The sequence below is a fragment of the Dryas octopetala genome, chromosome 5 (genome assembly GCF_963921425.1).
Source record: "Dryas octopetala chromosome 5, drDryOcto1.1, whole genome shotgun sequence".
In the NCBI taxonomy this organism is placed as follows: domain Eukaryota; kingdom Viridiplantae; phylum Streptophyta; class Magnoliopsida; order Rosales; family Rosaceae; genus Dryas; species Dryas octopetala.
In genome coordinates this window covers 4,660,265-4,688,247 of record NC_141370.1, presented here as the reverse complement: position 1 = coordinate 4,688,247, position 27,983 = coordinate 4,660,265, and the positions used below count along the sequence as shown (strand labels likewise).

The 27,983-nt window shown below is 41.6% G+C and overlaps 1 protein-coding gene across 1 annotated transcript; it reads left to right on the top strand.

Moving 5' to 3' along the window:
* Positions 1-74: 74 nt before the first annotated feature.
* Positions 75-27,631, top strand: MUM2 (Glycosyl hydrolase family 35 protein). The gene is made up of 18 exons (XM_086245418.1): positions 75-245; positions 13,582-13,677; positions 13,946-14,058; positions 14,170-14,236; positions 16,073-16,165; positions 16,278-16,421; positions 17,294-17,388; positions 18,730-18,835; positions 19,311-19,395; positions 19,502-19,620; positions 20,715-20,885; positions 22,931-23,112; positions 23,213-23,304; positions 26,062-26,171; positions 26,269-26,376; positions 26,768-26,875; positions 26,957-27,102; positions 27,481-27,631. The coding sequence occupies exons 1-18, from the start codon at positions 75-77 to the stop codon at positions 27,629-27,631; spliced, it is 2,157 nt and encodes a 718-aa protein (XP_086101544.1).
* Positions 27,632-27,983: the final 352 nt, after the last annotated feature.

The following is a 27,983-nucleotide window of genomic DNA, read 5'->3' as shown; positions in this document are numbered from 1 at the left end:
TGATCATTTAGACAATTTCAGTCTACAATTCTACATTGAGAGAGAGAGAGAGAGAGAGAGAGAGAGAGAGAGAGATGGAATGGGTGTGGTGGCTGCGTTTTATTGTTATGGTGGTGATGGTTATAACCCAAGAAGGTTGTGTTAGTGGAGGAGATGTCACCTACGATGGCAGATCTCTCATCATCGATGGGCAAAGAAGAATTTTATTTTCAGGTTCTATTCACTATCCTCGGAGTACACCTGAGGTACGTAATGTCACCTTATTTACCCCATTATAATGAACAATTAGCCATAAGGTAAAAATAAATATAAGTAATGCTAGAGGAATCATATTAACATTATGTGATATGTGATGCGCTTATTAACAACGTATTAATGTTAAGAATTATTGACATAACATGAGTGGACTTCTCTGACATGCGAAATCGATCTAGTTTCTTTAATATTTCTCTAAATGTATTTATATATATATATTATCATTCGTAAAAAAAAAAGTGACCTGTTGATGCAAATTCTCGTAAGGTAGATGCAACAACTTAGATAAGTTGACCTGGCTGATCAGGTGCTTTGTTGGATGATGAAGTGGATGCTGGTTGAGATCTTCCTGTAGACAAAAACAAGATCAAAGGAGATGGACCGGTGTGGTACCAGCCAAACACACTCCGATGATGAAATCAGTGGTGGTGTTTGATGGTGGGTGAGGAAGAACAAAGGAAGAACTTGGGAGAATGGGAAGAACAAGGCAAATGTTCTGGGTTATTCTCAGCAAGTTGGGTAGGCTTTTTTTGTAGAAGGGAATGCAAGTGTTTTTGCGTGTATATTCGTGGATTGCTAGGTCCCTCATTTTATGCATATGTGGTGTCTTATATAGGCAAAGGAAGACTTAATGATTAAGTTACCTGCCTGTGAATGAATGGTTGCCAGAGACCCACGCACCTGGTTAGACCTAGTTGCATGCTCAGCTGCTTGCTTCCTCAGCATTCAATGCTGCATTGAATGCTCCATTAAATGCAAGGTTGGAAGGTCCAGGTAAACTGCCCAGCAGTCATGAATGCAAGCCTGATATTCTATCTGTCAGAGGATTGTGTCAGGTGCATTCAAGTGTGGCGGTTCGTCCTAGCGTGATCTTCCTGGGAATGGCGGCGGAGAGCCGAGCCGAGCCGATACGAACACATGTTTTCATGTGAAGACACGAAGTCCATGTGTGGTCGGATCGGGCATGGGAATCCAGGCCGAGCCGGTCCATAGATTGGAGTCTTTCCGAGCCCTAACTAGTCGACGCCAGAACTCGGAAGGAAGCCATCTCTTGTGCCGAGCCGAGCCGAGCCGGGATGATCGTGGGAAGATGGACACTGGACTCCATGGAAGATCATCGGTTCGGCTCGGACCGAACAAGGAGGGGCGGTGTGGAGATCCGGTCTGAGCTGGTAGAGGAAGTGTTGATCAGTGATGACGTGGAAGTCAAAGTTTGACCACTGGGAATCAACTCCGAGGTGGATGTTTGACCAGCCACGTGTCGAGCTGTGATTGGCTGTTCGGGTCGATGTGGGTTTTCCCACAAACAGGAGTCCCCCAGCTTCCGATCCGAGCGGGCAGTGGTGGATTGGAAGTTGAAGTGTAATCCCAAAGATGGCGTGTTCGCTTGGTCCGAGCCGAACCCTACAAGCCCATGTTCCCGAAGATCCGAGCACATGACGACTTGTGATTGGTCAGAAAATCTCTGGGACAGGTGAAGGGACGTTTGATTTCTGCATGGGGGAACGTAAGGGTCACCTCATTATGGGTATTTTTGAATGCTTGACAGGTGTCAAGATCTGGCATTTGAAGCGCCAGAAATGAAGGGCTGAGATCGGTCTGCATGAGGATATAAATTGGCAATTTCTCTCTCTTCCCTTTCATTTTCCTGAAGCTCACTCTCTCTCCTGCAAAAACTCTCTCTCTCACCGTGAAATCTTCTCTCTCACCGTCGTTGGAGTGGTAGTCCGATCCCAACATCGACCGGGTACGGCGATAGGCGAGGTGATTCCGAGGGTGTTTGGGGCGGAGGGATTTGGCCGGACAAAACCAGTAAGTGATTCTGTCCACTTTTGAGTTTTTTGTGTTTTTCGGGTTTTTCTGGGTTTGTTCTTAGTGTTCTTGAAAAAGACACTTTTCAATCCAAAAAGTGAGAGAAAAACGGAAAAAAGGTGTTTTAGCAATGTCTGAATCCGATTCGAGTGATCGGCTCGGCTCTGGGGAGGCGTTTGATGGAGACAGTGATGCCGATCAGAGCCGAAGTCCTCCCGCGGGCCAGGCAAGTTGGGATGGGTTGTCCGAAGAGTTGGACGAGGTCATCTCGGCATTGCATCGCAACCCAGGCGAGGAGCGCCGAGCCCGAGAGGATCGGGAAAACCTCGAAGCGCCGAGTTCCGACCGGGAACAAGAGGCGGCCGAGGGCGACGACGAGGAGCCCCTTGACGTCGAGCCGATCGTGACTGTCCCGAGCAGGTTAACCTCGGGCCCAAGTGAAAGGGACAGGGGTCACGACGCGTCGACCTCGGCTCGGCAAGTGACAGGGAGTCCGATCGACCCGGACTTTTACGAGGAGTTGGCGTGGAAGGCCGATCAGATCCAAAACGAGATGACCGAGTTTCATCTCGAGGATCTGAGGGCTCGGTACTCCGTTCCCGAGGCCGTGCGGATGAGACTGCCGATGGAAGGGGAGAAGCCGAGCCGACCTCCTAAGGGATGGGTGACCATGTACCCGGAAATGTTTGAGAACGGGGTTCGGCTTCCCCTGCATCCATTCCTGCAGGACTGGTTGGCCATGATCGGCGCGGCGCCACATCAGTTGAATCCCAACGTGTACAGGATCATCCTGTCCATGCACATTTTGTGGTACAAGGTGCACAAATGCGAGCCGGATAAAGATATCCTGTTCTGCAATTACGCGTTGAGGTCGAAGCAGAGCGAGCTCGGATTCTACAACCTCCAGGCGTACTCGGGGCCACTTTTCGGTGGGAATCCCTCCTCCCAGAAGACATGGAAGAAAAGATACTTCTTTGTTTCTGGGGATTGGGAGTTCGCCGATCCGAACAGAACCACCTCGGCTCGGGTCCCCAGAGCTTTTAGAATTCCAGGTGGGTACTGGGAATTTGGGGCCGATCCGAGGACAATTCGTTTACGTCTTGTTAATAATTGCATTTTTTCTTTGTCTAACTCTTTTTGGCTTCGTCTTTGCAGTTAGCTGGGGCAAGTTCAAGCTCCGAGGCGAGCTTAAGGATCAGATCGCCACGATCAGGGACTCACCAGCAGAGTATTTGTCAACCAAGTTTCTGCTCGGGGAGACTCAGATCCGATCGAGCGGGATCTCCTGGTTTGTGCCCAGGTGGAATCCACGAGCCGAGAGGGGAATGGCGCCCACCGAATTGGAGACTCGCCTTAGGAGGAGGGCGGCCCGGAGCGTCCAGAAGAAAGCAGCGGGGCGGCCCCCTGCCGAGCCGGTACAGGCTCCTGCCCCAGCGGCAGCCCAGCCTAGATCTCCTGCGCCGAGACCGGTTCGGCAAGCAGAGAAGAGGAAGGCTCCCCAGGCTGAGGCCCCGGTGGAGAAGAGGGCTCGGGCCGAGCCCGGCGGTTCTGGTGCCGGAGCATCCGGTTCGGCGCCCCTGAAGGCGGTGGAGGTAGACCCCGGCCTCGAGCCGTTCGTCATGGGCCTCAAGCGCGTGATGACCGCGAGGGTGCAGGAGGGGCTGTGGGCCGATCATGGCGAGCCGGGCTTCAGCCACCAGGCTCTGATCGCATCCCGCCAGGCCATGTTGGTAAGTCTCTTTTACTTCGGATTTCGTCTATTCGCTCGGTTCGGACTAATGATGAATTTGTTTCTCTTGCAGCTCGCCATGAGGCAGTTCGAAGCTGCTAAGGCCGCCGTCGATGCCGAGGCGAAACTGGAGAGGTTTCGGGCACGGGTCGTAAAGCTGAAAGAGAAGTTGGCCGAGGCCGAGCGGACGGTCAATGCCGAGCGCGAACGGTCGGAGGGTCTGCAATCCAGGCTGGCCAGGAAGGAGGAGGAGGTCGGTCGGCTCGGCAAGGAGCTTGCCTCCTCGGAGCAAAATGTGGCGGACTTGAGGCATTATGTCGGCGATCTTCAGCGAGACGTCGAGGCTGCCGAACGGAGGGTCGAAAATGCCGAACTCAGACGTCGAGCTGAAGTGCCGAGCGCCCAGGCACTGGCTGATGCCCATTTTGATGGGTATCAGGAGCTCTTGGAGGCGATCAAATCGAAGAGGCCGGACTGGGATGTCTCATTCCTTGGCGAGTCCGATGACGATGAAGACACCCAGGGGAGTCAACAGGATGAGCTTCCTTCTCCCGATCGCCAAGTCCGCGCCGAAGTCGAGCCGACTCCGGAAGATCCTCCACTGCCTGCATATGAGCCGACCCCGATTCCCCCGGTCCCCGAATCCGATCCCAATGCTGAGATGCAGATCGGCGGGGTTGAGGTGGTGCAGCTCGGCGAGGAGACGCCCGAGGAGTCTACCGAGCCGATCCATGAGGGCCCTGCCGAGCGATCTGCATGATGGCTGATTTTATTTAACTTTTATGTTGTCTTGTTTTTGTTTTTTGTTCCCGAGCCGAAGTGTGGCTCGGGTTTAATTGTTTTTGGAACAATTTGTATTTGGTTTTATGTTGTTTAATTTTATCAGAATTTTCTTTATATGATACAAGCTGCTGTCAGTTCGGCTCGGAAATTAAGCTAACGACAAAAACTAATAACACATGGTAAAGAAAATGATAAAAGTGAAAACATAATAAGAACCAAGACATTTTGAGATCGGCTCGGCATGCCGATTAAAATGAAAATGAATGGTGATGATAAATTAGAACTTGTCTTCGGATCAGCTTGATAAGCATAACCAGGATAAGTAAAAATTTAAAAAATCCTAGTCATCTCGGATGGGCTCGGCATACCCATTGAGATATTTAGGAATGCAGTTTTTTGAGAAAAAATATTCAAACCTACTTTCAGATCGGCTCGGCATGCACGATGAAAGTTTTGGTTGGAGTGTATATTTTTCTTTTAGAAATATCCTGTTGAACGTTAGGACTGTAGGAAGTCGCTTCGGCTCAGACAGGGATTTTTATAGACCTGATAAGTCTGTACCATGCCGAGCATTGGGCCGAAAGTGGCGCGCTAGTTCGGCACGGGAGTTTATAGACCTGATGAGTCTGTAATATGCCGAGCATCGGGCCGGAAATGGCGCGCCCGCTCGACACATGAGTTTATAGACCTGATGAGTCTGTAATATGCCGAGCATCGGGCCGGAAATGGCGCGCCCGCTCGACACATGAGTTTATAGACCTGATGAGTCTGTAATATGCCGAGCATCGGGCCGGAAATGACGCTTCGGCTCGGCACATGGGTTTACAATTTTTTCGAAGGAAACACTTAGATCTTTCCTCTTTGTTAGAAGTGTATAGGAGTAGAGTCCCCAGTGTTTGCTTCGAAAAATAAAAAAATGAGTAGAAAAAATGTTCATCTTTTCATTGATTGGAATGGGTGTTAGGTCGGACAGTCCCCGATCCTAACTACATTTTTACTGGTAATAAGTCTTCAAGTGTTCAGCGTTCCAGCTATGCTTGAGAGGCTTCCCAGCCAGAGTGGCCAAGTTGTAAGTGCCGGGCTTGACTATGCCCGTGATTCTATATGGTCCGGTCCAGTTCGGATCGAATGAGCTCTCTTTGATGGCAAGGGGATTCTTTTTCATGACGAGATTGCCCAATCCGAAGCTTCTGGGTCTGACCCTTTGATTGTAATATTTGGCTACCCTTTGTTGGTAGGCGGCTCGGCAGAGATCGGCGTCGGTTCGCCTCTCCTCGATCATGTCCAGGCCGAGCCGAAGTCCGGCGTCATTGGTCTCGGGATTGTACGTGCCGGTCCGGAATGAAGGAGTCCCCATTTCGACCGGGACGACGGCGTCAGTTCCGAACGCCAACGCATAGGGAGTTTCCTTCGTGGAGTTGCGATAGGAAGTTCGGTAGGACCAAAGTACCTCTGGCAGGAGTTCAGGCCAATTTCCCTTAGCCTTATCTAGTTTAGTCTTGAGGGTTTTCTTGATGATCTTGTTGATGGCCTCGACCTGTCCGTTCGACTGCGGATGGTATGGCGCGGTGAAGCGCAAGTTGATGTTCAGACGTGAACAAAAGCTCCTGAACTTCTTGCAGTCGAACTGCTTGCCATTGTCCGCAATGATGGTGTGCGGCATGCCGAACCGGCAAATGATGTTCTTCCAGACGAAGGTCTCCATCCGTTCGGCTGTGGTTGTGGCCAGGGGCTCGGCCTCGGCCCATTTGGTGAAGTAGTCGACTGCTACCACCGCCATGGTGACTTGCCCTTTAGCCTTCGGCATAGGACCGATCAGATCGAGTCCCCACTGCGCGAACGGCCAGGGGCTGGATATGGAAGTCAGCAATTGGGGAGGTTGATGGGGAACCGCGGCAAATTGCTGGCATTTGATACAAGCGCGAGACAGATGATCTGCGTCCTTGTTCAGCGTTGGCCAGAAGTAACCCTGTCTGATCGTCTTGTAGGCGAGGGCTCTTCCTCCCGAGTGGTTTCCGCATATCCCCTCGTGGATTTCTCTCAGCACATCCTGACCTTCTTGGGGAGTGACACACCGCAAGTAAGGCAGGGAGAAACTCCTCTTGTAGAGCTGACCATCGATCATGCTGAACCGAGCCGACCTCGTTTTGATGAGACGTGCTTTATCCCTCTCTGGGGGGAGGATCCCGGAGACCAAGTAGGTGATGATCGGCGTCATCCAGTTCGGCTCGGCCTCGGTTTGCATAACCGTGGCCTCGGTTTCGGCGGTGCTAGGTCTGTCCAGGATTTCGACTGGAACATGCCTGGCGGATCCGGTGTCTGTGGCCGAAGCCAGGCGCGCCAAGGCGTCGGCTCTGCAGTTCTCTGCCCTCGGGATTTGGGATATTCTGTATTCGTGGAAGTTTCCAAGTAGCAGACGAGTCTTCTCGAGGTAAGCAGTCATGCTAGGCTCTCGAGTCTCATACTCTCCCAAAATCTGATTGACGATTAGCTGGGAGTCGCTGAAGATGTTTAGTTTGATCGCGCCGAGCTCTTTTGCTAATCTGAGCCCGGCGATAAGTGCCTCATACTCTGCTTCATTGTTGGATGCTTGAAATCTGAAGCGAAGAGCATACTCCATCACAACTTGTTCTGGGGAGATCAGAACAAGCCCGGCCCCGCTTCCCATGGCGTTGGAAGATCCGTCCACATAGAGGGTCCAGGTGATGAGATCAACCTGGTCGCGTTCGCCGATTTTGTTCGGATCAGCTGCTGCTGGCATAGCGTCGGCGCGCGGTGGATCCTCCGTCGAGGTGGTCGACTCACAGATGAAGTCCGACATGGCCTGACCTTTGATGGCCGTCCTGGGACGGTAGATGATGTCAAATTCGCCGAGCTCGATTGACCACTTGATGAGCCGACCTGAAGTCTCAGGTTTTGCTAGGATTTGTCTGAGCGGCTGATCCGTCAAGACAACGATAGAATGAGCCTGGAAGTAGGGTCTCAGTTTCCGAGCCGAGCTGATCAGGGCGAGAGCCATCTTCTCGAATTTTGGATACCTGGTCTCGGCATCGGCGAGGGTTCGGCTCGTATAGAAGACGGGGTGTTGTACACCGCCGACCTTCCTCACCAGGACCGAGCTGAGAGCCGAGTCCGAAACAGAAAGGTAGAGGAAAAGTTCTTCACCTTCCTCCGGTTTGGATAAGATGGGAGGTTCCCCCATGTGCCTTTTCAGATCTTGAAAGGCCTGCTCGCATTGGGGGGTCCATTCTATGCTCTTCCCTGCTCCCTTTAAGGCTTTGAAGAAAGGGAGGCACCGGTCAGTGGACTTCGAGATGAACCGGTTCAGGGCGGCGACTCTTCCAGTCAGACTCTGGATTTCCTTGCGTGTCCTTGGGGACTTCATGTTGATCAAAGCCTGGATCTTCTCCGGATTGGCTTCAATCCCCCGTTGGCTGACCAGGTAGCCCAGGAACTTTCCTGACCGAACCCCAAAGACACATTTGGCTGGGTTCAGCCGCATCTGATACTCCTTCAGGACTCCGAACATGTCTGAGAGGTCCTTGACGTGATCGTCCGCCCTGACGCTTTTGACCAGCATGTCATCCACGTAAACCTCTACGGATTTGCCGATGGAAGATCTGAACATGTGGTTGACCAGCCTTTGGTAGGTGGCTCCGGCATTCTTGAGGCCGAAGGGCATGACCTTGTAACAGTACATGCCGCGATCCGTTATGAAAGATGTGCCTTCCTGGTCGGACTTGTGCATCAGGATCTGATTGTATCCAGAGTAGGCGTCCATGAAACTGAGGAGCTGATGTCCTGCTGTTGCATCGACGAGCTGATCTATTCTGGGCAAGGGAAAACTATCCTTGGGACAAGCCCTGTTCAGATCGGTGAAGTCCACGCACATCCTCCACTTCCCGTTGTTCTTTTTTACCATGACCACGTTGGCGAGCCAGTCGGGATAGTTGACCTCCCGGATGAACCCGTTGTTTTGCAACTTGGTTACCTCTTCAGCCATGGCGGCGTATCGGACCGGATCGTATGACCTCCTCTTCTGACGGACCGGTTTGCATCCCGGGTCAGTATTCAGCCTGTGGGTGATCACGTCAGACGATATGCCTGGCATGTCATCGTAAGACCAGGCGAACACTTCCGCGTTGGCACGGAGGAAGTCAATTATGGCGGAGCGCTGCTCGGGGCTGATCTGAGTCCCCACTCGGACGAGCCGATCCGGTGCCTCGTCAGAGATCGGCACTTCCTCCCAAGCCTCGGCGGGAAGGGGTCGAGAATCTGAGATCGGCTCGGAAGTGAAGTCGAATGTCTCCGCCCTCGGCCACCTGCCCGAATCGGCGATGGAGTCAAGCTCCTGCGAGTTCGGCAGCTGACCCTTCTGCTTGATTGAAGCGGCGTAGCACGACCGAGCCGAGCACTGGTCCCCCTGAATGACGATGCAGTCGTCGCCCACCGGACATTTGATGAGGAGGTTGGCGTAATGGACGATGCAGTCAAGGTCGACCAGAGCCGGTCTGCCCAGAATGATGTTGTAGGCTGACGGCCGCTTGACGACAATGAAGTACGTCATGCAGGTCTTCTTGATCGGCCCCTTCCCGAGCGAAAGGGGAAGGTAGATGTGTCCGAGGGGCTGAACCACTTCTCCCCCGAACCCGACCAAGGCAGGTGTATCGGTCTCCAGCTTATCCTCGCCGATGCCCATCTGCGCGAACGCAGAGTGGTAGAGGATGTTGACTGAGCTCCCTCCGTCGACGAAGGAGCGCGCGATGGTTGTCCCGGCCACCTCAGCCACTATGACGACCGGATCATAGTGGGGGAAGATGATCTCGTTTGCCTCGTTTGGCTCAAAGGTGACCGGTGCCCAGTCCTTCCGCTGTCTTTTGGAAGTGCTGGGCTGACCCGCCTGGATCGACAGGGACTCGTGTGCTTGAGCCGCCTGTCTGACATACTCCTTCTGGGATCGGTTCGAGTTCCCCACGAAGGTTGGTCCCCCCCCGATCGATCCGATGGCAGCATCCTGGACCTCGATGGTGTTGGTGGGCTTCTTCGGCGCGGCCTTGGGTACCCTAGGCCCACCGGCCAGGAATTGATTGATCTTACCCGCCCGGGCAAGAGTCTCAATCCCGTCGCGGAGGGCGTAGCAATCACCCGTGACGTGGCCGTGATTGGAATGGTATTTGCAGAAGACGCCCTCCTTGATTTTGTCTGGGGGTGGTCCCTTGATCTCCCTTGCGAGTTGGTCCTTGACCTTGGAGTAGATTGTCTCCAGACCGGCGTTGAGGGGAGTGTACTCCGTGTACTGGACAAACTTGGGTCCCTTGCCCAGAAGTTGGCGTGGCTCCTCGGTCCTGGTCTTCTTGGATTGGACCTGGGGTTTGGGAGTTGCAACCTCTCCCTCCTTCCTTTTGGCCGAGGTCGGCCTGGGATTCAGGGCCTCCACCTGAGCATCCCACTCCTCAGCCCGCGCCCACTTAGTGGCTTCGGCAGAAAGCTCATCGTAAGTGGAGGGAGGATTCCTCATCAAGTGGGAACGGAGTCCCCCGGCGTGCAGGCCTTGCATGAGGGCATTCTTAGCTGACCTATCGTCGCAATCGTCGCACTTCGTATATTCGATGTTGAAGCGGATCAGATAGGCCTTGAGGCTCTCCCCCTCCTGCTGCTTGATGAGCGACATATCGTTCAAGTTGTAGAGTCGTTCGGATACAACCCGATATCTCGCCAGGAAGGCCCTCCGGAGGTCGGAGAAGGAGTCGATGGAGTTCGGTTGGAGGGTTCGGAACCAACCCCGAGCCGAGCCCTTCAAGGTCGAAGGGAAGATTCTGCACTTCGTGGCTTCAGATGCCTGGCGGGCCTCCATGGCGTATCTGAAGCTGTCAAGATGGTCGTAGGGATCCTTGGTCCCGTCATACTGATCCATCTTGGGGGGCTTGGTGTCGCGGGAGACCTCAGCATCCATGATTCTGCTGGTGTACGGGAGGGGAAGTTCCTCCCCGTGGTCGGCTCTACCGGTATACCCCCTGGAGACCTCGACATGTCCGAGCCGATCGTGGACGCTTCGGATCTGGTCCTGGACCAAAGTCCGAACAAGATTTTCCACATTAGGCGGGGTCGGCTCGGCCGCATTTTCCCCTGAGCACTCGGCCTGGTTGCCGAGTCTCTCACTCACCGGCTGACGAGTGAGCCTCTCGCTTGCCGGTTGTCGATCCGACATGATCATGGTGGACCCCAGTCGGTCGCTCACTGATCGCCTCCCCGAGTAAGTTCCTGATGGGGAAGGATCCTGACTGGCGATAGGGCCGAGTCTATTCCGAATCGGGCCCCTGGTTTCGGCCGAACCGGCAGGACTGTTGGCCCCCAACCTTGATTGGGCCGGGGGTCGTCGATTTGTATTCGGGTCGGCACGGTCTCCGCCCGAATTCCTGGGGGCACGTTTCCCGAAAGCCGCCTGTTTTTGCTGAAGAAGACGGTGGGCGTTCAGGCATTCGGCCTGTTCGGCCGGGGGCATGTCCTCGAAGCCCGGGAAGACGTGATCCGAGTCCTGCTGATCGGTCTGGTCGTTCGGCTCGGCAGGAGTGCTTTGCCGAGAAGGAGACGGCGAAAGGACCTCCTGCTCGGTTCGGGTCCGGCGTGATCGGAAGCCCGATCCCCCACTATTCTCAAGTTGAGCACGGTGGCGTGCAAGTTCCCCGGCCAGCTCGGCCTGTTTTGCGAGCAGCTCATTATTCTGCTTCAGGAGTGCATTCTCAGCGGTCAGATGTCGCTGACTCTCCTTAAGGAGTTTGTGAGCGGCTCGGATCTTGGAGGAACCTTTGGACTTTGGCGTCCTGGGGAGTTGTGCTCCCCTCGTTTTCTCAGGTGTCTCAGGCTGATGTTGTTCATCATTCTGAGACGCTCCTGAAGAAGAACTGGTGTCCCGAAATATGGTAGTCATGATGACTTGCGTGGAGGAAGAGCTTAGCGTTTGCGGTGATGAACACAACGGCTGAAGTCAGCTTCCCACAGACGGCGCCAATCTGTTGATGCAAATTCTCGTAAGGTAGATGCAACAACTTAGATAAGTTGACCTGGCTGATCAGGTGCTTTGTTGGATGATGAAGTGGATGCTGGTTGAGATCTTCCTGTAGACAAAAACAAGATCAAAGGAGATGGACCGGTGTGGTACCAGCCAAACACACTCCGATGATGAAATCAGTGGTGGTGTTTGATGGTGGGTGAGGAAGAACAAAGGAAGAACTTGGGAGAATGGGAAGAACAAGGCAAATGTTCTGGGTTATTCTCAGCAAGTTGGGTAGGCTTTTTTTGTAGAAGGGAATGCAAGTGTTTTTGCGTGTATATTCGTGGATTGCTAGGTCCCTCATTTTATGCATATGTGGTGTCTTATATAGGCAAAGGAAGACTTAATGATTAAGTTACCTGCCTGTGAATGAATGGTTGCCAGAGACCCACGCACCTGGTTAGACCTAGTTGCATGCTCAGCTGCTTGCTTCCTCAGCATTCAATGCTGCATTGAATGCTCCATTAAATGCAAGGTTGGAAGGTCCAGGTAAACTGCCCAGCAGTCATGAATGCAAGCCTGATATTCTATCTGTCAGAGGATTGTGTCAGGTGCATTCAAGTGTGGCGGTTCGTCCTAGCGTGATCTTCCTGGGAATGGCGGCGGAGAGCCGAGCCGAGCCGATACGAACACATGTTTTCATGTGAAGACACGAAGTCCATGTGTGGTCGGATCGGGCATGGGAATCCAGGCCGAGCCGGTCCATAGATTGGAGTCTTTCCGAGCCCTAACTAGTCGACGCCAGAACTCGGAAGGAAGCCATCTCTTGTGCCGAGCCGAGCCGAGCCGGGATGATCGTGGGAAGATGGACACTGGACTCCATGGAAGATCATCGGTTCGGCTCGGACCGAACAAGGAGGGGCGGTGTGGAGATCCGGTCTGAGCTGGTAGAGGAAGTGTTGATCAGTGATGACGTGGAAGTCAAAGTTTGACCACTGGGAATCAACTCCGAGGTGGATGTTTGACCAGCCACGTGTCGAGCTGTGATTGGCTGTTCGGGTCGATGTGGGTTTTCCCACAAACATGACCCATGATTAATTTAATAAACGTTATTCTAAAACAATATTCATCACTTGTTTTATAATAAAAAACAATCATCACTTTATTACACATACATAGATCATAAAGATTTGGAACACAAGAAATTCTTTTGTGACTCTCACAAATTGTGTGTATGTAAGAGCTTGTGTTGCAGGGAAAGGATAATATCGTGAGTTTCCTATTATGTCACGGGTAGCATGCATATATATATATATATATATATATATGCAGGGGTTTCCAACCTCTTTCACGTGGTTCACATTGCGTAATATATGACTACTTATGTCCATTTGGTATGATATGACCAGAAACTGTGAGGAATGTGAACTCCACTAGCTATATATATATATATATATATATATATATAAGGTTCACATTGCCTAATATATGACTACTTATGTCCATTTGGCATGATATGACCAGAAACTGTGAGGAATGTGAACTCGACTAGCTCTATATATATATACAGCCTCCTTCTATTAAGGTATATTTCAATTTATTTATGTTGAGGTATGACCTTATATATATATATATATATATATAATATTTTAGAGTTAACCAATTAGTACGATAATATGGTTCTAATCATTCTTGTGGCTCTACTACACAATGTAATCTCATGATCTAAACCGTTCATATTTTAGGTATACATTCAAATATCAATCTTACAAAAAATCAATTAAATCAGAAATTATTTAACCATTTAATTATTATTAATTACACTCATTTCATATTTTATTGAAAAATTTGTGTTCATCCATTTACATGAACACAATTAGCTTACTAATAAGTAAGAATTGACTAAACGATCTCCCCGGAGAGATATATATATATATATTCAAACCAAAAAGACTAGCTATATATATATATATATTAATTAATTAATTGTTGGTGTTGAAATATGCGATAGATGTGGCCATCTTTGATTGGCAAAGCCAAAGAAGGAGGACTCGATGTGATTCAGACCTATGTATTTTGGAACCTTCACGAGCCACAACCGGGTCAGGTTGGTAATCGACATACAATAATGCTATGTTTTAAAAATTTATTCATCAAATAATCCATCAATACATATATGTCAGTATGCTATCTACCTGTTTGAATTAAATGAAGTTCATGATTGTAAATTTAAATATAAAAAAATAAAATATATATTGTCACATTATTTAATAAAAAATTTATCAATTAATTTTATGAATGCAACATTTCTATTCTAGTATAATATATATATATGGATATATCTGATTGGGTGATATTGTTGCATGCATGCACAGTACAATTTCAGTGGAAGATATGATCTAGTAAAGTTTATTAAGGAAATCCAGGCACAAGGGCTTTATGCTTGCCTTAGGATTGGACCATTCATTGAGAGTGAATGGACATATGGGTATGTATTTTTAATTGGATCCATATTTTATATATTTTATATTTGAAGCCTGCAGGCTATATAATTCCAGGTTAATTGGTAATTAATTGATTGTTTAAATTTTATTTGCAGGGGACTTCCGTTTTGGCTTCATGATGTGCCAGGCATAGTTTATCGCACAGATAATGAACCATTTAAGGCACGTTTTCTATGTCTCCCTCCCACACTTAATTGCATGCTCTTAGTGGAAAGTCATATATAATGGATTTGATATATATAACTCTCGTGTAAAATTGAAAATTGCTAATTTCTATATAACTCATTAGTATAGAGTTATTTACACTTACACTTTCTGAAGTTTTAAAATTATTGCATATAATCCCCTACGGTGAGACAAAAAATGATGAGAACGTTTACAAAAAGCCATGCTAAAGGGGTGTAATGGCCTAATAAGATTACTCAAGGTATAAGATCCAACCTCAATATATACAAATATATTATTATTTATTTATTTATTATTTTCTCTTGCAGGGGGTTATGTGTAACCGTTTTGAAATCTCAGGGGGTGTATGTGTCATTTTTGAAACCTCAGAGAGTGTGTAAAAATACGATAAACCTCAGAGAGTGTGTGAAAATACGATAAACCTCAGAGGGTGTAAGTGTAAATAAATTCATTAGTATACTAATAGTTATACTTCTTGCAATTAATGATCCAAAAACTAAATAATGGGTTGACACAATAATACGAAGAGTGATTATATTCTCACCCCCATGTCCTATTTCCCCATCCACCTTACTTTTACACCCCCATTAAAAATATAAAAATTACACTATTATCACCTCACATTATTCCTACAATACCCTCTGATATACCAACTCAAATACCCATCTACTAAACACTCTTCCCACCCGGTCCCTTAACTATCATCCCAACCATGCACCCATCTTTTTTCATAATTTCTTTCTTCTATAAACCCTAGTTCTTCACCAAAACTCAAAATCAATGATACTATTTGGTTGATGTCTCTACATCTATTAAAATATATGATTATTCGATCTATACGTACCCTACTTTTAAATTTTTATTTTTTATTTATTTTTTATGGTTTTTAATCAAGAATTGGGACTTTTGACAACCTAGATTTTGGTCGTCATATCATCTTAGCTTGTATTGTATGGTTTTATGTTCAGTAATCAAAGGATAAATGCTATAAGAAAATCAAAAAAAAATTCTAGGATTTATGGAGTTTAAGTCATTGTAAGGAGGTGAGTGAGTAGAGAATGGGTGGGTAGAGTACATTTATTTGTTTAGTCAAGTCCTTAGAAGTTATTTTACAAAAGGATAAATTTTTTATTAATAATTTTATTAAAATATGGGTGGGAAAATAAGACAAGAGGGTGAGAATATAAGCACTCTAATACGAAAATTAATGAGTTGGGTTAGCATATAGTTTTTGGCAAGACACGTGATTTATAAAGAAAAAAAAAAATTAGGTTATTATTTATTTGTTGCATGTGATTTCTTCTAAAATTTTTTAAAACATTTTTATATAATATATTAATCATAAGTTTTAAAGGGAATTTTAAGATGTTTTACCAATGCTATGCTTGGTAATTTTTTATAATTTTGAATATTTGATGTTTGGTGGACAAAAAGATAGGAAAATAGGTAAAACACGAAATGATACGAAAATTAACGGGTCGGGTTTGGATTCAGTACAACCTTTCACGAAAAGCTCAAACTTACTTACTAAGAAAACGAGCTCCATGCCACTGCTGACCTCTCTCCTGTCCAGCCATAGAGTAGTTAATTCGCAACAAGATATTTTTCAGAATTATTGTCCTATAATTTCACAGAACATGCTAAAATACAATACGTTGCCAGATCTAAGTGACCATAATAGTTACAAATTGAGGTTAGCACTTCAAGTACTTGATTTGTCGCACTCCCTATCTTCCCATTTGTTTTTATTAATTAATAGCCCTATTCTTCGATGGTTTCAAATATTTACGGTATTATCTTGTTTATTTCTAGTTTTACATGCAAAATTTTACTACGAGAATAGTGAACATGATGAAGTCAGAGGGTTTATATGCTTCACAAGGAGGCCCAATCATACTGTCCCAGGTATAGCTAGCCCTTTGTACGTTGTATTATATGATTAATTCATTTAAACAAATTTTGAACTTTGATCTATGATGGTAATTATGTTACGTATTTGAATGTATTGTTAAAATAGATTGAGAATGAATATCAAAACATTGAAGCAGCATTCCATGAAAAAGGACCCACCTACGTCCGTTGGGCTGCGAAAATGGCAGTTGAGCTCCAAACTGGGGTACCATGGGTGATGTGCAAGCAAAGCGATGCCCCTGATCCAGTGGTCAGTCCATTTTTATCTCCCTATTTTACACCATTTCCGGAGCAAATTTTTTAAATATTATTGCATATGTAATTTGTTCAGACACCACTTAATTGTTAGTATTTTAATCAGGCTCCTTCTATTGAGGTATACCTCAACTTAATTATGTTGAGGTATAATCTTGTTGGGGCCCACACGAGTCGTTTTGTGTCGATCCGAACCGTTCGCAAGGATCATCTTCATTGATAGATCATCCTTGCAAAAAATTAGCCAAATCGGAAATCATTTGCCTATCTAACTTTGATCAAACAAATGAACGGTTTTATCGAAAATATTTTATTCGTCCATTTATTTGATCAAAGTTAGATAGGCAAATGATTTCCGAGTTGGCTAATTTTTTGCAAGGATGATCTATCAATGGAGATGTAAAAATTGAACGGTTCGGATCGACACAAAACGACGCATGTGGGCCCCGATAGGGTATACCTCAACATAAATAAGTTGAGGTATACCTCAATAGAAGGAGCCTGGTATTTTAATAAGGTACTTTACCATATTATAAATCGATAGATGAAAACCTAATTTGTTAATTAATAGGACAATGCAAGCTCGATCAATCCATAAATTAACGTCATTAATTGGATCTAACTTTTTCCACTATTTTATGATTAAAATAGCACTCTTTTGACAATATATTTATGTCAATAATATATTGTGTATTCTCTCTTCTCTCTTCTCTCTTACAGTAATGATCACTTGCTCATCATAGAGCGAAGAATTATCCGCTCACCTAACCACTCAACAGATATCTTGCATTGTCCTATTAAGAGGGACTAATTTAGTTGGTTTATTAAGAGACACTAGCTATAAGTTTGTTCAATTATAATATGCAGATAAATACATGCAACGGAATGAGATGTGGGCAAACTTTTGGAGGACCAAACTCACCCAATAAACCCTCTATTTGGACAGAGAATTGGACATCATTGTATGCTTTCTTGCACGCATATTTCTATATTTATATTTTTTATTTTTCAAAGCATGAAATGGAAATATTAATTAATTTGCCCTTAATATTTTGTATATATGTTAAGTTTTGTTAATCAAATCCATATATATATATTTATATATAAATAGATCGACTATGACATGCATGTAGAGAGAAACTTTTTTGTAACAAAAATATGACTGATTTAGTATCTCAACCTAATAACATGATATGCTCTTATACTTCATTATATAAAACTTTCTTCAATTTTAAGATATATAAAACTTATCTCATGGAATGTCAAGTCAGCCATATAAGTAAGTTTTTTTTCCATGCATGTAACCTAAATTGGCATTGGGAAAGTGGGATAGGATGGAGATGTAGTAGATTCGATCTGCTTTCAAATCATGTCCTATGTAAAAAAGAAAAAACCACACGTACGCAAATTTGATTATTTAAGATAAGCTGGATTTCATATGTTGGTAATTAATGAAAAAAAGTATTATTTCATTATTAAGAATCTCCCTTTTAAGTATTATTGCAACATTATGCAAACAATTAATACTGAAAAGTAAACCAAAATTTCTCATTTTAAATTAATCCATGCACATATATACCTAATGGAATCCTAATTTATTTTTATTTTTATTTTATCTCTATTGGGTAATTTTAGAGTTCAGTCCATTTTATGAGTTTTTCTTAAACTAAGACCGGTAGTGATTTAGGGTTTTAATTAAGTTCTTTTATTTTTCTTCTTTGACGGTTTTATGTCAGGTTTTAACTCTAAGATTTTGGTCTCCGCCCAAAATCTCGGAGTTAAAACCTAACATGCAGCCTCTACAAAGCCCACTCTACACTCTAGGAGGGGAAATACCATTCAAATCGGGAAAATACTTTATTATGAATTAAAACGATTTTCTTATAAATTAAAAGGATTTTATTATAAATTAAGAATTTTTTTTATAAATTATTATGTTTTAAAATGATTTTCTTATAAATTTTAAAACAATCCAGGTCTCTATCTAAAAACTGTCTTTCTAAAGGACGTCTAATTATCTCTATTTTTTATATTATGCTTTCATTTCTAATTAGGTTGAGAATGCTCTGCTGTGGTTGTTTTTCTTTCTTGGTTTCCTTCCATATATCTCTTGTCTTTCTGGTCCCTCTAGTTTCTCAGTCTTTGAGGAGCTTGCTCTTTTGTGCTCCTGAGCAGCTTGTTCTTTTGGTTATCAATCTTTTGTACTTTTACTTTGATTATCAATTCATTCATTAACCAAATATTAAATTAACAAAACTGTCTCATCTATATATCTCCCTCCATTTTTTTTTTTTTTTTTTAAGCTATCAAGTGTACGGTGGAGAGCCATACATAAGGTCTGCTGAAGACATTGCATTTCATGTTGCGCTTTTTATAGCTAGAAATGGAAGCTACGTAAACTACTACATGGTATGGGTTTCCATCTTCTATATATACACTGTATTTTTTTAGTTATAAGGTTACCTTTTATTAATTTGTTTCAAAATAATATATATATATATATATGCCCTTTCATTGATTATCATTACAAAAAATTAGGTTAATCGAAGACCTTTGACTGTTGATTAAATGGTCACCATTTCAAATGTTTATCGAAAATATTTTATTCGTCTATTTATTTGATCAAAGTTTGAAAACTTAATGATTTCTGATTTGTCTAATTTTTTGTAAAGATAATCTTTGAATATAAATTTAAAATTAAATGGTTCGGATCATTAAAATACTATATAGTGTGCCTTATGAGAAATTCTTTAAATAAAATTAATTGAGAGGATCTCAATGAAATGCCTATATATATATATATTTCATCTTTCTTTGAATTCTCAAACCTAATTAAATATATATTATATAATATTGGGGTGTTGCACTCGTAATGTATCTATAGTATCATGGTGGAACTAATTTTGGAAGGACAAGCTCTGCATACGTCATAACAAGTTATTATGATCAAGCTCCTCTAGATGAATACGGTGAGTCCCCATTTGCATAGATCTCATGAATTAATCCTCTATTTAATCAACATATATATAATTAACCAATTAATTAAATACTCACTTAATTGAATTTGTAAATTAGGTTTGCTAAGGCAACCCAAGTGGGGTCATCTTAAGGAATTGCATACTTCAATTAAAAGTTGTTCTACAACTTTACTGCAGGGCATAAGAACAAATTTTTCTTTAGGTCAACTTCAAGAGGTACTGATCATATTTCATCGATCCTTTAATGTTATATAATACTATTTGCACTCCTTTTTTTTTTTTTTTTTCCTTTTGCACATTCCTATTTAAAAAAAACAAAAAAAAACAAAAAAAAAAAACCATACAACCCCTTCCCTCTTTCCCTCTCTTTTTTCTCTCGTTCACACCCATTTTCCTTGTTTTTTTTTTTATCTTCTTCTTCTTCTTCCCCCTACCCGAGCCACCATTGTCCACCTTCTTCCTTCTCTCTCTCCGCATGCACCACCACCATAGCACCAACAAAACAGCCACCACCACCACCTTCTTCTTCCCCCAACCTAAACCAAAACAGCCACCACCACTACCACCTTCTTCTTTCCTCTCTCTCTCTCTCTCTCTCTCTCTCTCTCTCTCTCTCAAGCAGACATAAAAAAAAAAGGTTTTAAGTGGTTCGACAGACCAGTGTCGAACTCATTGGTTTCGTTTGGCAGGTAACCGCTGAACAAACTTAGTTTTGTTCGGCGGTTACCTGCAGAACGAAATCGATGGGTTTGGCACTGGTCTGCCGAACCACCTGCAACCCTTTTTTTTTGCTGTCTACTTGGGCGAGAGGAGAGAGGAGAGAGAGAGAGAGAGAGAGAGAGAGAGAGAGAGAAGTGGTAGTGGTGGTGGCTGTTTTGGCTCAAGTAGGGGGAAGGAGAAGGTAGTGGTGGTGGTGGTTGTGCGCCATTCAGAGAAGAGGAGAGAGAAAGGGAGGTGAGGGGTGATGCTGCCTGGTGCAGGGTGGTGGTGCGTGTGTGTTGACAGAGAAAGGGAAAGCTTGTGAGAGATGATAGGGGTGTGTGAGCTGGTGTGTGTTGACAGAGAAGGATGAGGTGTGTAATAAAATGAGGTTATTTTGGTTATGGGTTGGGTGTGTGTTGAGAGGTTTTGAATTTGAGGTAAGTGTGTGGGGTGTGTAAGAAAAAAAAAAAAAAAAAAGAGAAAAAGGATGTGCAAATAGCAATCCTCTGAAACTATTATTTAAGATATAATTTATTCTGAGCTAATTAATTATCATATACATATCTACATACAAAATAATTATTATATTATTTGTCAATTATATTTAGGCCTATGTCTTTCAAGAAGAAACTGCAAGAAGAAGATGTGTTGCGTTTCTCATAAATAATGATGAAAGAAATAATGCCACCGTTCAATTTCAAAATGCATCATATGTGCTTACGCCAAGGTCAATCAGCATTCTACCAGACTGCGAAAATGTAATTTTCAACACTGCAAAGGTGAGTTATAATTTTGCACTGCTTTTATCCATTTAAGAAAGAATGTTGCTATTTGCACACTATTTTTTTTCTTTTTGCACACTCCTACTAATTTATTTTGTGAAATTACTTAATTGACACAAAGAGAAATTACCTTAAAAGACAACTCACATCATTTGACAACAAAAAAAAAAAAACTCTCCTTACACACCTCAAACCCAACACTCTTAAACCACAACTACACACTCCACCCTTAACCTCACCCCCAACCACAACGAAAACACACCTCACCCGTGACTCCACCTCCATCCTAAAATTGCCGACACCCACCTCCCGCCGTCAACCCGCCTTCATCGCCGCTATACATCCTCTCTCTACCATAGCCATTGGAAGTTGGAGACATGCCTAACCTAAATTTTTTTGTTTGAATGTAAATCTAATGCTTTCTTATCTAATTTCAATTGGTTAATCCATCTCAATACCTTTTTCGTCTGTTTGTGATGATTTGGAGTGATGATTTGTTATTCATTTTCGGATTTGGAGGTCGCTCGGCATTGGTCTGCTGAACATTTTGGTTTTGTTCGATAGTAAGGTGTCGAACCTTTCAGACGAAACTGAAAGGTTCAACAGCTTACTACCGAACAAAATCGAAATGTTCAGTAGCTTACTATCAAATGAAACTAAAATGTTCGGTAGACCAGTGTCGAACGACCTGCGAAACCCTATAACCCAAACCAGAAATTTCAATCTTGAAACCCAAAAAACCTGCACTCCAAATCATCTCAAACATAAAAAAATAGGTCTTAGGATGGATTAACTAATTTAAATTTGATAAAAAAGCCTAGATTTGCATATGAATAAAAAAAATTTAGCTTAAGGCATACCTATGGATTGACAACAATGGCTATAGTGTTGTAGTAAGGTGATGAGACCATCAACGACGGATTGACAGTGGCGAGTTGACGGCAACTTCGACGACGGTGGTGACAGCTTCGATGACGATGTTGGTATACAAAGGTGTGTTCCTGACTAGGATTAGGTGGGCATGAGGTTGGGGATGGGGGTGTGTATTGTCTGAAAGGGTTGAGTAGGTATGTATTGTTTGAATGGATTGGGTGGGGTGTGTAAGAGAAATTTGGTAAGATTAATGAGATTGAAGGTATTTTAATAATGAGAGGGGTGTGTTAAAAGAAATTTTACATTTTAAAAGATAGTAGGAGGTGTATAGGAGAAAAGCATGTGCAAAAAGGAAAAAAAAAAAATGTGCAAATAGCAACTCGATCTCTTAAGAAAAAGTATATATGCAATGGCAAACTCATTATTTTCAAAAATTATATATCCAAATGGTAGTAATTAATACGAAGATAACACAAAAGATTAAACTAACAAGTACAAAAATTGAATTTAACATTAGTTGATAACGTACATTTCCAATTTCAATATATTTAAATGAATTAATCTGCTGCTAATCTCATGGTTGGTTTAGTGTTGGTCTACCCTTAGGTTTCCACTTGTCCAATACTCCTCCTCCTTCTATTGTTTTTAGTTTAGATAATTAATGACCTTCTAGGTTTGGGCAGGGCTCGTGTCGTACCTGTGTAGTTTTTGTTCTCTTCGCACTTAGGCCCGCCATATTACCAAAAAATTTTAAATGAAATAGAATCATGATCAAATTATTGATCCACTACTATAATAAGCCTTTGACATAATCATATTATAAGAAATTGAAAGAAAAATCATGATCTTATAGAAATAAAAAGGTAGCAGAAAAACAAAAAATCAACCTAATGAATTATTTAGATTTATAGTCCGAAATATTGTACAAACGAATTTAATATGTGGATTGGCTACATTACGTGATCAGATAATGATTACACATAACAATTTTTTTTTGCGACTTGATGGGTTTATTTGTGCATGTGTGTTAAAAAATATATATATCTCTTCTTTTATTATTTCTTGGAGAACTAATAAATTTATCTCTTTATGTATGTATTTTTTTTAACTACACTTTTCTTTGGAATTAATGGTTGAGTAAAATGTTTGTTTGTTCTGCTCATACATAGGTGAATACAAAGTACAATAAAAGAATTATAAAATCAGCCCAAATCTTTGATTCAATGGATAGATGGGAAGGGACCAAAGATGTAATCCCAAACTTTGAACATACTTTGCTACAATCAGATACATTGCTTGAGCACATGAACGTGACTAAAGATGTATCTGATTATCTGTGGTATACTATGAGGTACTACTATATTCATCTTTTTGAAAATCAGTACGTTTATGTACATAATTATCTTATCTAACGAACTAATGGAGCCCTTAATTTGTGGAATAACGTACAGGTTTCAACACAACATTTCTTGCACTGAACCAATACTTCATGTTGAGTCTCTCGGACATGTAGCACATGCTTTCGTGAACAACATATATATAGGTAACATACTAGCATCTACCATAATTCAATAAGCAGAAAATAAAAATGTCAATACTTACCAAAAAAAGGTATAAATAATAAGGACAATGACCCCTTACAACTTATTTTCTACAGACCCTAACTCTTTGACATTTTACTTCATAATGGCCAAAATAAAAAAAGAAGACAATTTACTTCATAGTTTAACCCCAAATTTGAAATGATATGCCACGCAGAACTAAAGCAACCGTAAGAATAATCTATATATATGTTACATAATTTGTCAATAAATTTGATATTAAGTAAAAGGGTTAATTAATGCACTAGTCCTTAAACTTCTCCCTTATTCTAACTTTAGTCTTTGAATATGTTTTTCAAATTTTGTAGTCCTTAAATTTTTTTATTTTCCCACTATGATCATTCTCATCACTTATGTTAGGATTTTTGTCAATTTTAGCTGTAATTTGTCTTTCTAAGTCCAAGAGTAATCACATGTCCTACCTTCACTACACCAAAACTTTCACGGCGTGTGTTGCACGCCATAAATTGATATTTACGGCGTGCAATTGGCCGCCGTTGAAGCGCATGCTATAAAAAGTATATACCTATCACAACGTGTAATGCATGCCGTAAATACAAATAAACACACCATAACTGACGATCTTGCACGTTTCATATTACTATTTACGACATGATCTGCACGCCGTAATTAGTCTACATTTACGACTTATTTTGCACACCTTAAAAGATCATCATGCTTCCTGTTTAAGGCTTGTCTTGCACAAAATGAAAATATCATATGAACAAAATGATGAAATACCCATTATGTTTTTCCTCATTACTTACATTGTTATTCCCCCCCTTTGTCTAACTTAGCCATAAGATCTTTCATTTGGATTTTCAAATCCTGCATCTCATTCTCCAATTTATTGAACTTATTATGCATATGTGTTTGACCTTCCACCTTTGAAATGGTTGCCCCAAATCCAAGCCCTCTTAGTCTTCCTCTGCGTCAGGACCAAGTACTTTTGTTAGGTCATCATATTTAATAGAGCATTTCTCCGAGTCTGTTGCCTTATATTTTTTCACTTTTTGCTGAAAATATATAATTGCAAATATAAATAGAAAAATTTAAATTTAAACATAAACATTAAAATACACAGCAAATATTTTTTTCCCACTATCTGTTGCGATCAATATACATATATATTGATCCTCGGCATCATCCGTTTCTTTTGGTCTTTCAAAGTATTTGTTTGTGTGTGACCGGCCCTTTAGGTTCTATTTCAATTTGGTAGTAGGATCACAATTAACCTAGAACTCTTTTTAATTATTTTGTCTTGGACTCTGTAGACCATGTTGACACCTATTCACAGTTTATGACCCCCAAACCAAAAAGAATTAGCCCCAAAACCTATTTAGTTATGATTAAAATATAATAAGGTTCTTCTCTAAACTATGTTCCGATTACATGCATTAATTCTAGGGTATGGAACTCATGTCAGACCTCATGTCCCCCACTTCTGGGACATGATATAATCATATGTGTGACTCTAGCTAGCTAATTAATACTCTAGCCAGAGACTTAACGAGTCTTCCTCTCCAGAGACATCTCCTTCTTCACGGATGGTGAGAGATTTCATGTTGCACACTCACATGCTTCTATATATGTGTCAATGCACCCAACTAACATAACTAACATGTGCTTAGTTGCGTTGGTATATTTTATGTAGTTAAAGTACACTGAAACACACACACAAGACATTGGTGGTGTCTCAAGTCTAAAGACTACTTAGTATCTAACAAAACGCTAGAGATTCCTACTTGACATGTCGTAATTAACCTTTATGTAGAATTCTATGTTCGGTCAAGTTCACTGAACGTGTCTCCTATCACACACACATATACATGTTCTAGTGTCACTATACTATAGCATGAGACTCACCAACTTCTCAAATGAGTAAGCAAGCGTATGTTCTAGTCTTGATTTACATTGGAATGTTAATGCCTCGACTAACATTCTCTTCCTCGATCGGGAACACATATACCTTTTTTGTCAATATCATGTTTTTCTCTTAGATTTCCAATGACACATTCATTCATATAATTCTAGAGATTCCATTGTAATGAATAATTAATGCTTATGGTCTATTAATTTCCTTTTTACATTAATTGGTATATTTCTCGAGTTACTTTGGCCAAACACATTTAGTTAACCAATCCAATTACATATCATTGGTTTTATTGTATATTTTTAACAATTATATATTATTCAAAAGTTACATTTTTTTTTTGGGACAACAACGTTTTTACTTTTATTGATGTCAAGGAAATTTATTTATTGTTAGCTTATTTCTTATGTATGATTTGTGGAGAGACCATTGGTTTAATTTGTATGTTTCCTATTAATCTTTCTATACAATAAAATGTATATAGTAAATGACAAATTACAAATCTTGGGGGAGGTGGGGCACAGCCACTCCAGGCTTAAGAGTTAAGAGTGACTCCACCCATGATCTCGATCAATTGAATTTTTTTCAAATAAGTAGTTTAAATTACTATTTACTTTTTTTATAAAAATATTAAATAATGAAATTTTATTACCAAAGTAAATTATTTTATTAATGAAAGGAACACAATTGCATTTTAATGAGCACCTTAGCTAGCTATTAAATCATATGGACGATTGAGATACAAAATGCATAATGCTAGACGATCTAGATATATTTCATCCATCTATATATATATATATATATATATATGTTCGGTTATATTCAGGAAATGCACATGGTAGTCACAATACCAAGCAATTCATCATGGAGAATCCAACTATATTAAACAGTGGAGTTAACAATATTTCTTTGTTAAGTGCTATGGTGGGACTACCGGTAAATATTTCTCAAATTTTTATTTCTACTTTATCATCAATTAATTAATTCACTATGTACATATTGGCTCAAAAAGATTTCTTGTGTTTTTGTAAAGGATTCAGGAGCTTTTCTTGAAAGAAGATTTGCTGGCTTGACAAGAGTGAAAATTCAATGTAGCGAAAAGGAGTTTTACAATTTTACTAATTATACATGGGGATATCAGGTAAAAGTAAAACCATACCTATTTTTAAACGGACAATGCTTGGGTACTCAAGTTTGAGGGTCAACCTTGTTCTCATGACCAATCAAATGAGCTCATGATAGAGTCCACCATGAGAGAATATATACGGTGGATCCCATCATGGACTCATTTCATTAGTCATGAAGACAAAGTTAGTCCTCAAACTTGAAGACCTAAGCATTTTCTTTTTCAAACTATTCAACACTTATAAATCATATTTAAGCATAAGTACTATCTTATAATGAATATAATTCATAATATTGCACATTACAGAAATATTACAGAAATTAACATATTGATATATTACAAAATATAACAAAATAGAAGCCTACAGAAATTAACGTATTGATATATTTGAATGAAATTGAAATAGGTTGGACTACTCGGAGAAAAGATACAAATATATAGAGAAGAAAATCTACACAACATTGAATGGAGTACAATTGGTGGCTCTGTGAATCAACCACTTACTTGGTACAAGGTATATTGTAGAATTATGAATAATTTAAATATGAAAAATCAAAATAATATATAATATATCTAAAAAATTGATAATTTGCAGACTGTTTTCAACGCACCTATTGGAAATGATCCAGTTGCCTTAAACCTTAGCTCAATGGGGAAGGGTGAAGCTTGGATTAATGGACAAAGTATTGGTCGTTATTGGGTTTCATTCCTTACTTCCAAAGGAAAACCTTCGCAAACAATGTAAGTAGGCAAAATTTACTTCGATGACAAACCATTATTTGAAAAAATAGTAACATTTTTTTCTTTAAAATTAAAGAAAGTAATAATGGAATTAATTGATACACTTTTTTATGTAACACGCTTTTTATATTATTATATATAATTTACTAATTTAGTACTGTGGTTAAGTTTCATAATGGATAAACAACAAAAAAAGAAATACTTAATTTCTTAATAGATACAACCACTCATATTAGCTATGATTAACTATAAATAATATATCAAAAAATTGACTAGAGTGATAATGTTATATATTGTGGTTTGAAAATATGTATGTTTTTTATTTTAATTTGGTAAGGACATATGATCATTTTTGGTACTGTTAATCATATTTCCCAGGTACCACATCCCTCGATCATTCCTGAAAAGTTCCGAAAATCTGTTAGTTTTGCTTGAAGAAGTGGGTGGAAACCCTCTTCACATTTCCTTGGATACTATTTCACTTTCCACTCTCTATGAACCAATTTCTTATCATCATCTTCATCAATAATAATTTTATGGTGAATCACTTAATTATCGTCAAGACATATAGACATTGTATAACTCTAGATGAGCTATATATCAAAGTTCTTTACAATGTAAATCTCATTTCCTTCTTAATAACTCGTTAGATGGTGATTATTAATTAGTGTTCTATTCATTTTAAACACCTTTTTAATTTACATATCTACATAATGTTTCATTCTTCAATTATGTTTATATTCGCAATCCATTCTAGTGACATGTATTATTTTATTTTAAATATGAATCTTTTTAATAAAAAAAAAAAATTTCAACTTGTCTTAAAAATAAACTAATTTTGGTTTTGGATGTAGTCGTCCTTAAACCTCATATTGCTAGGC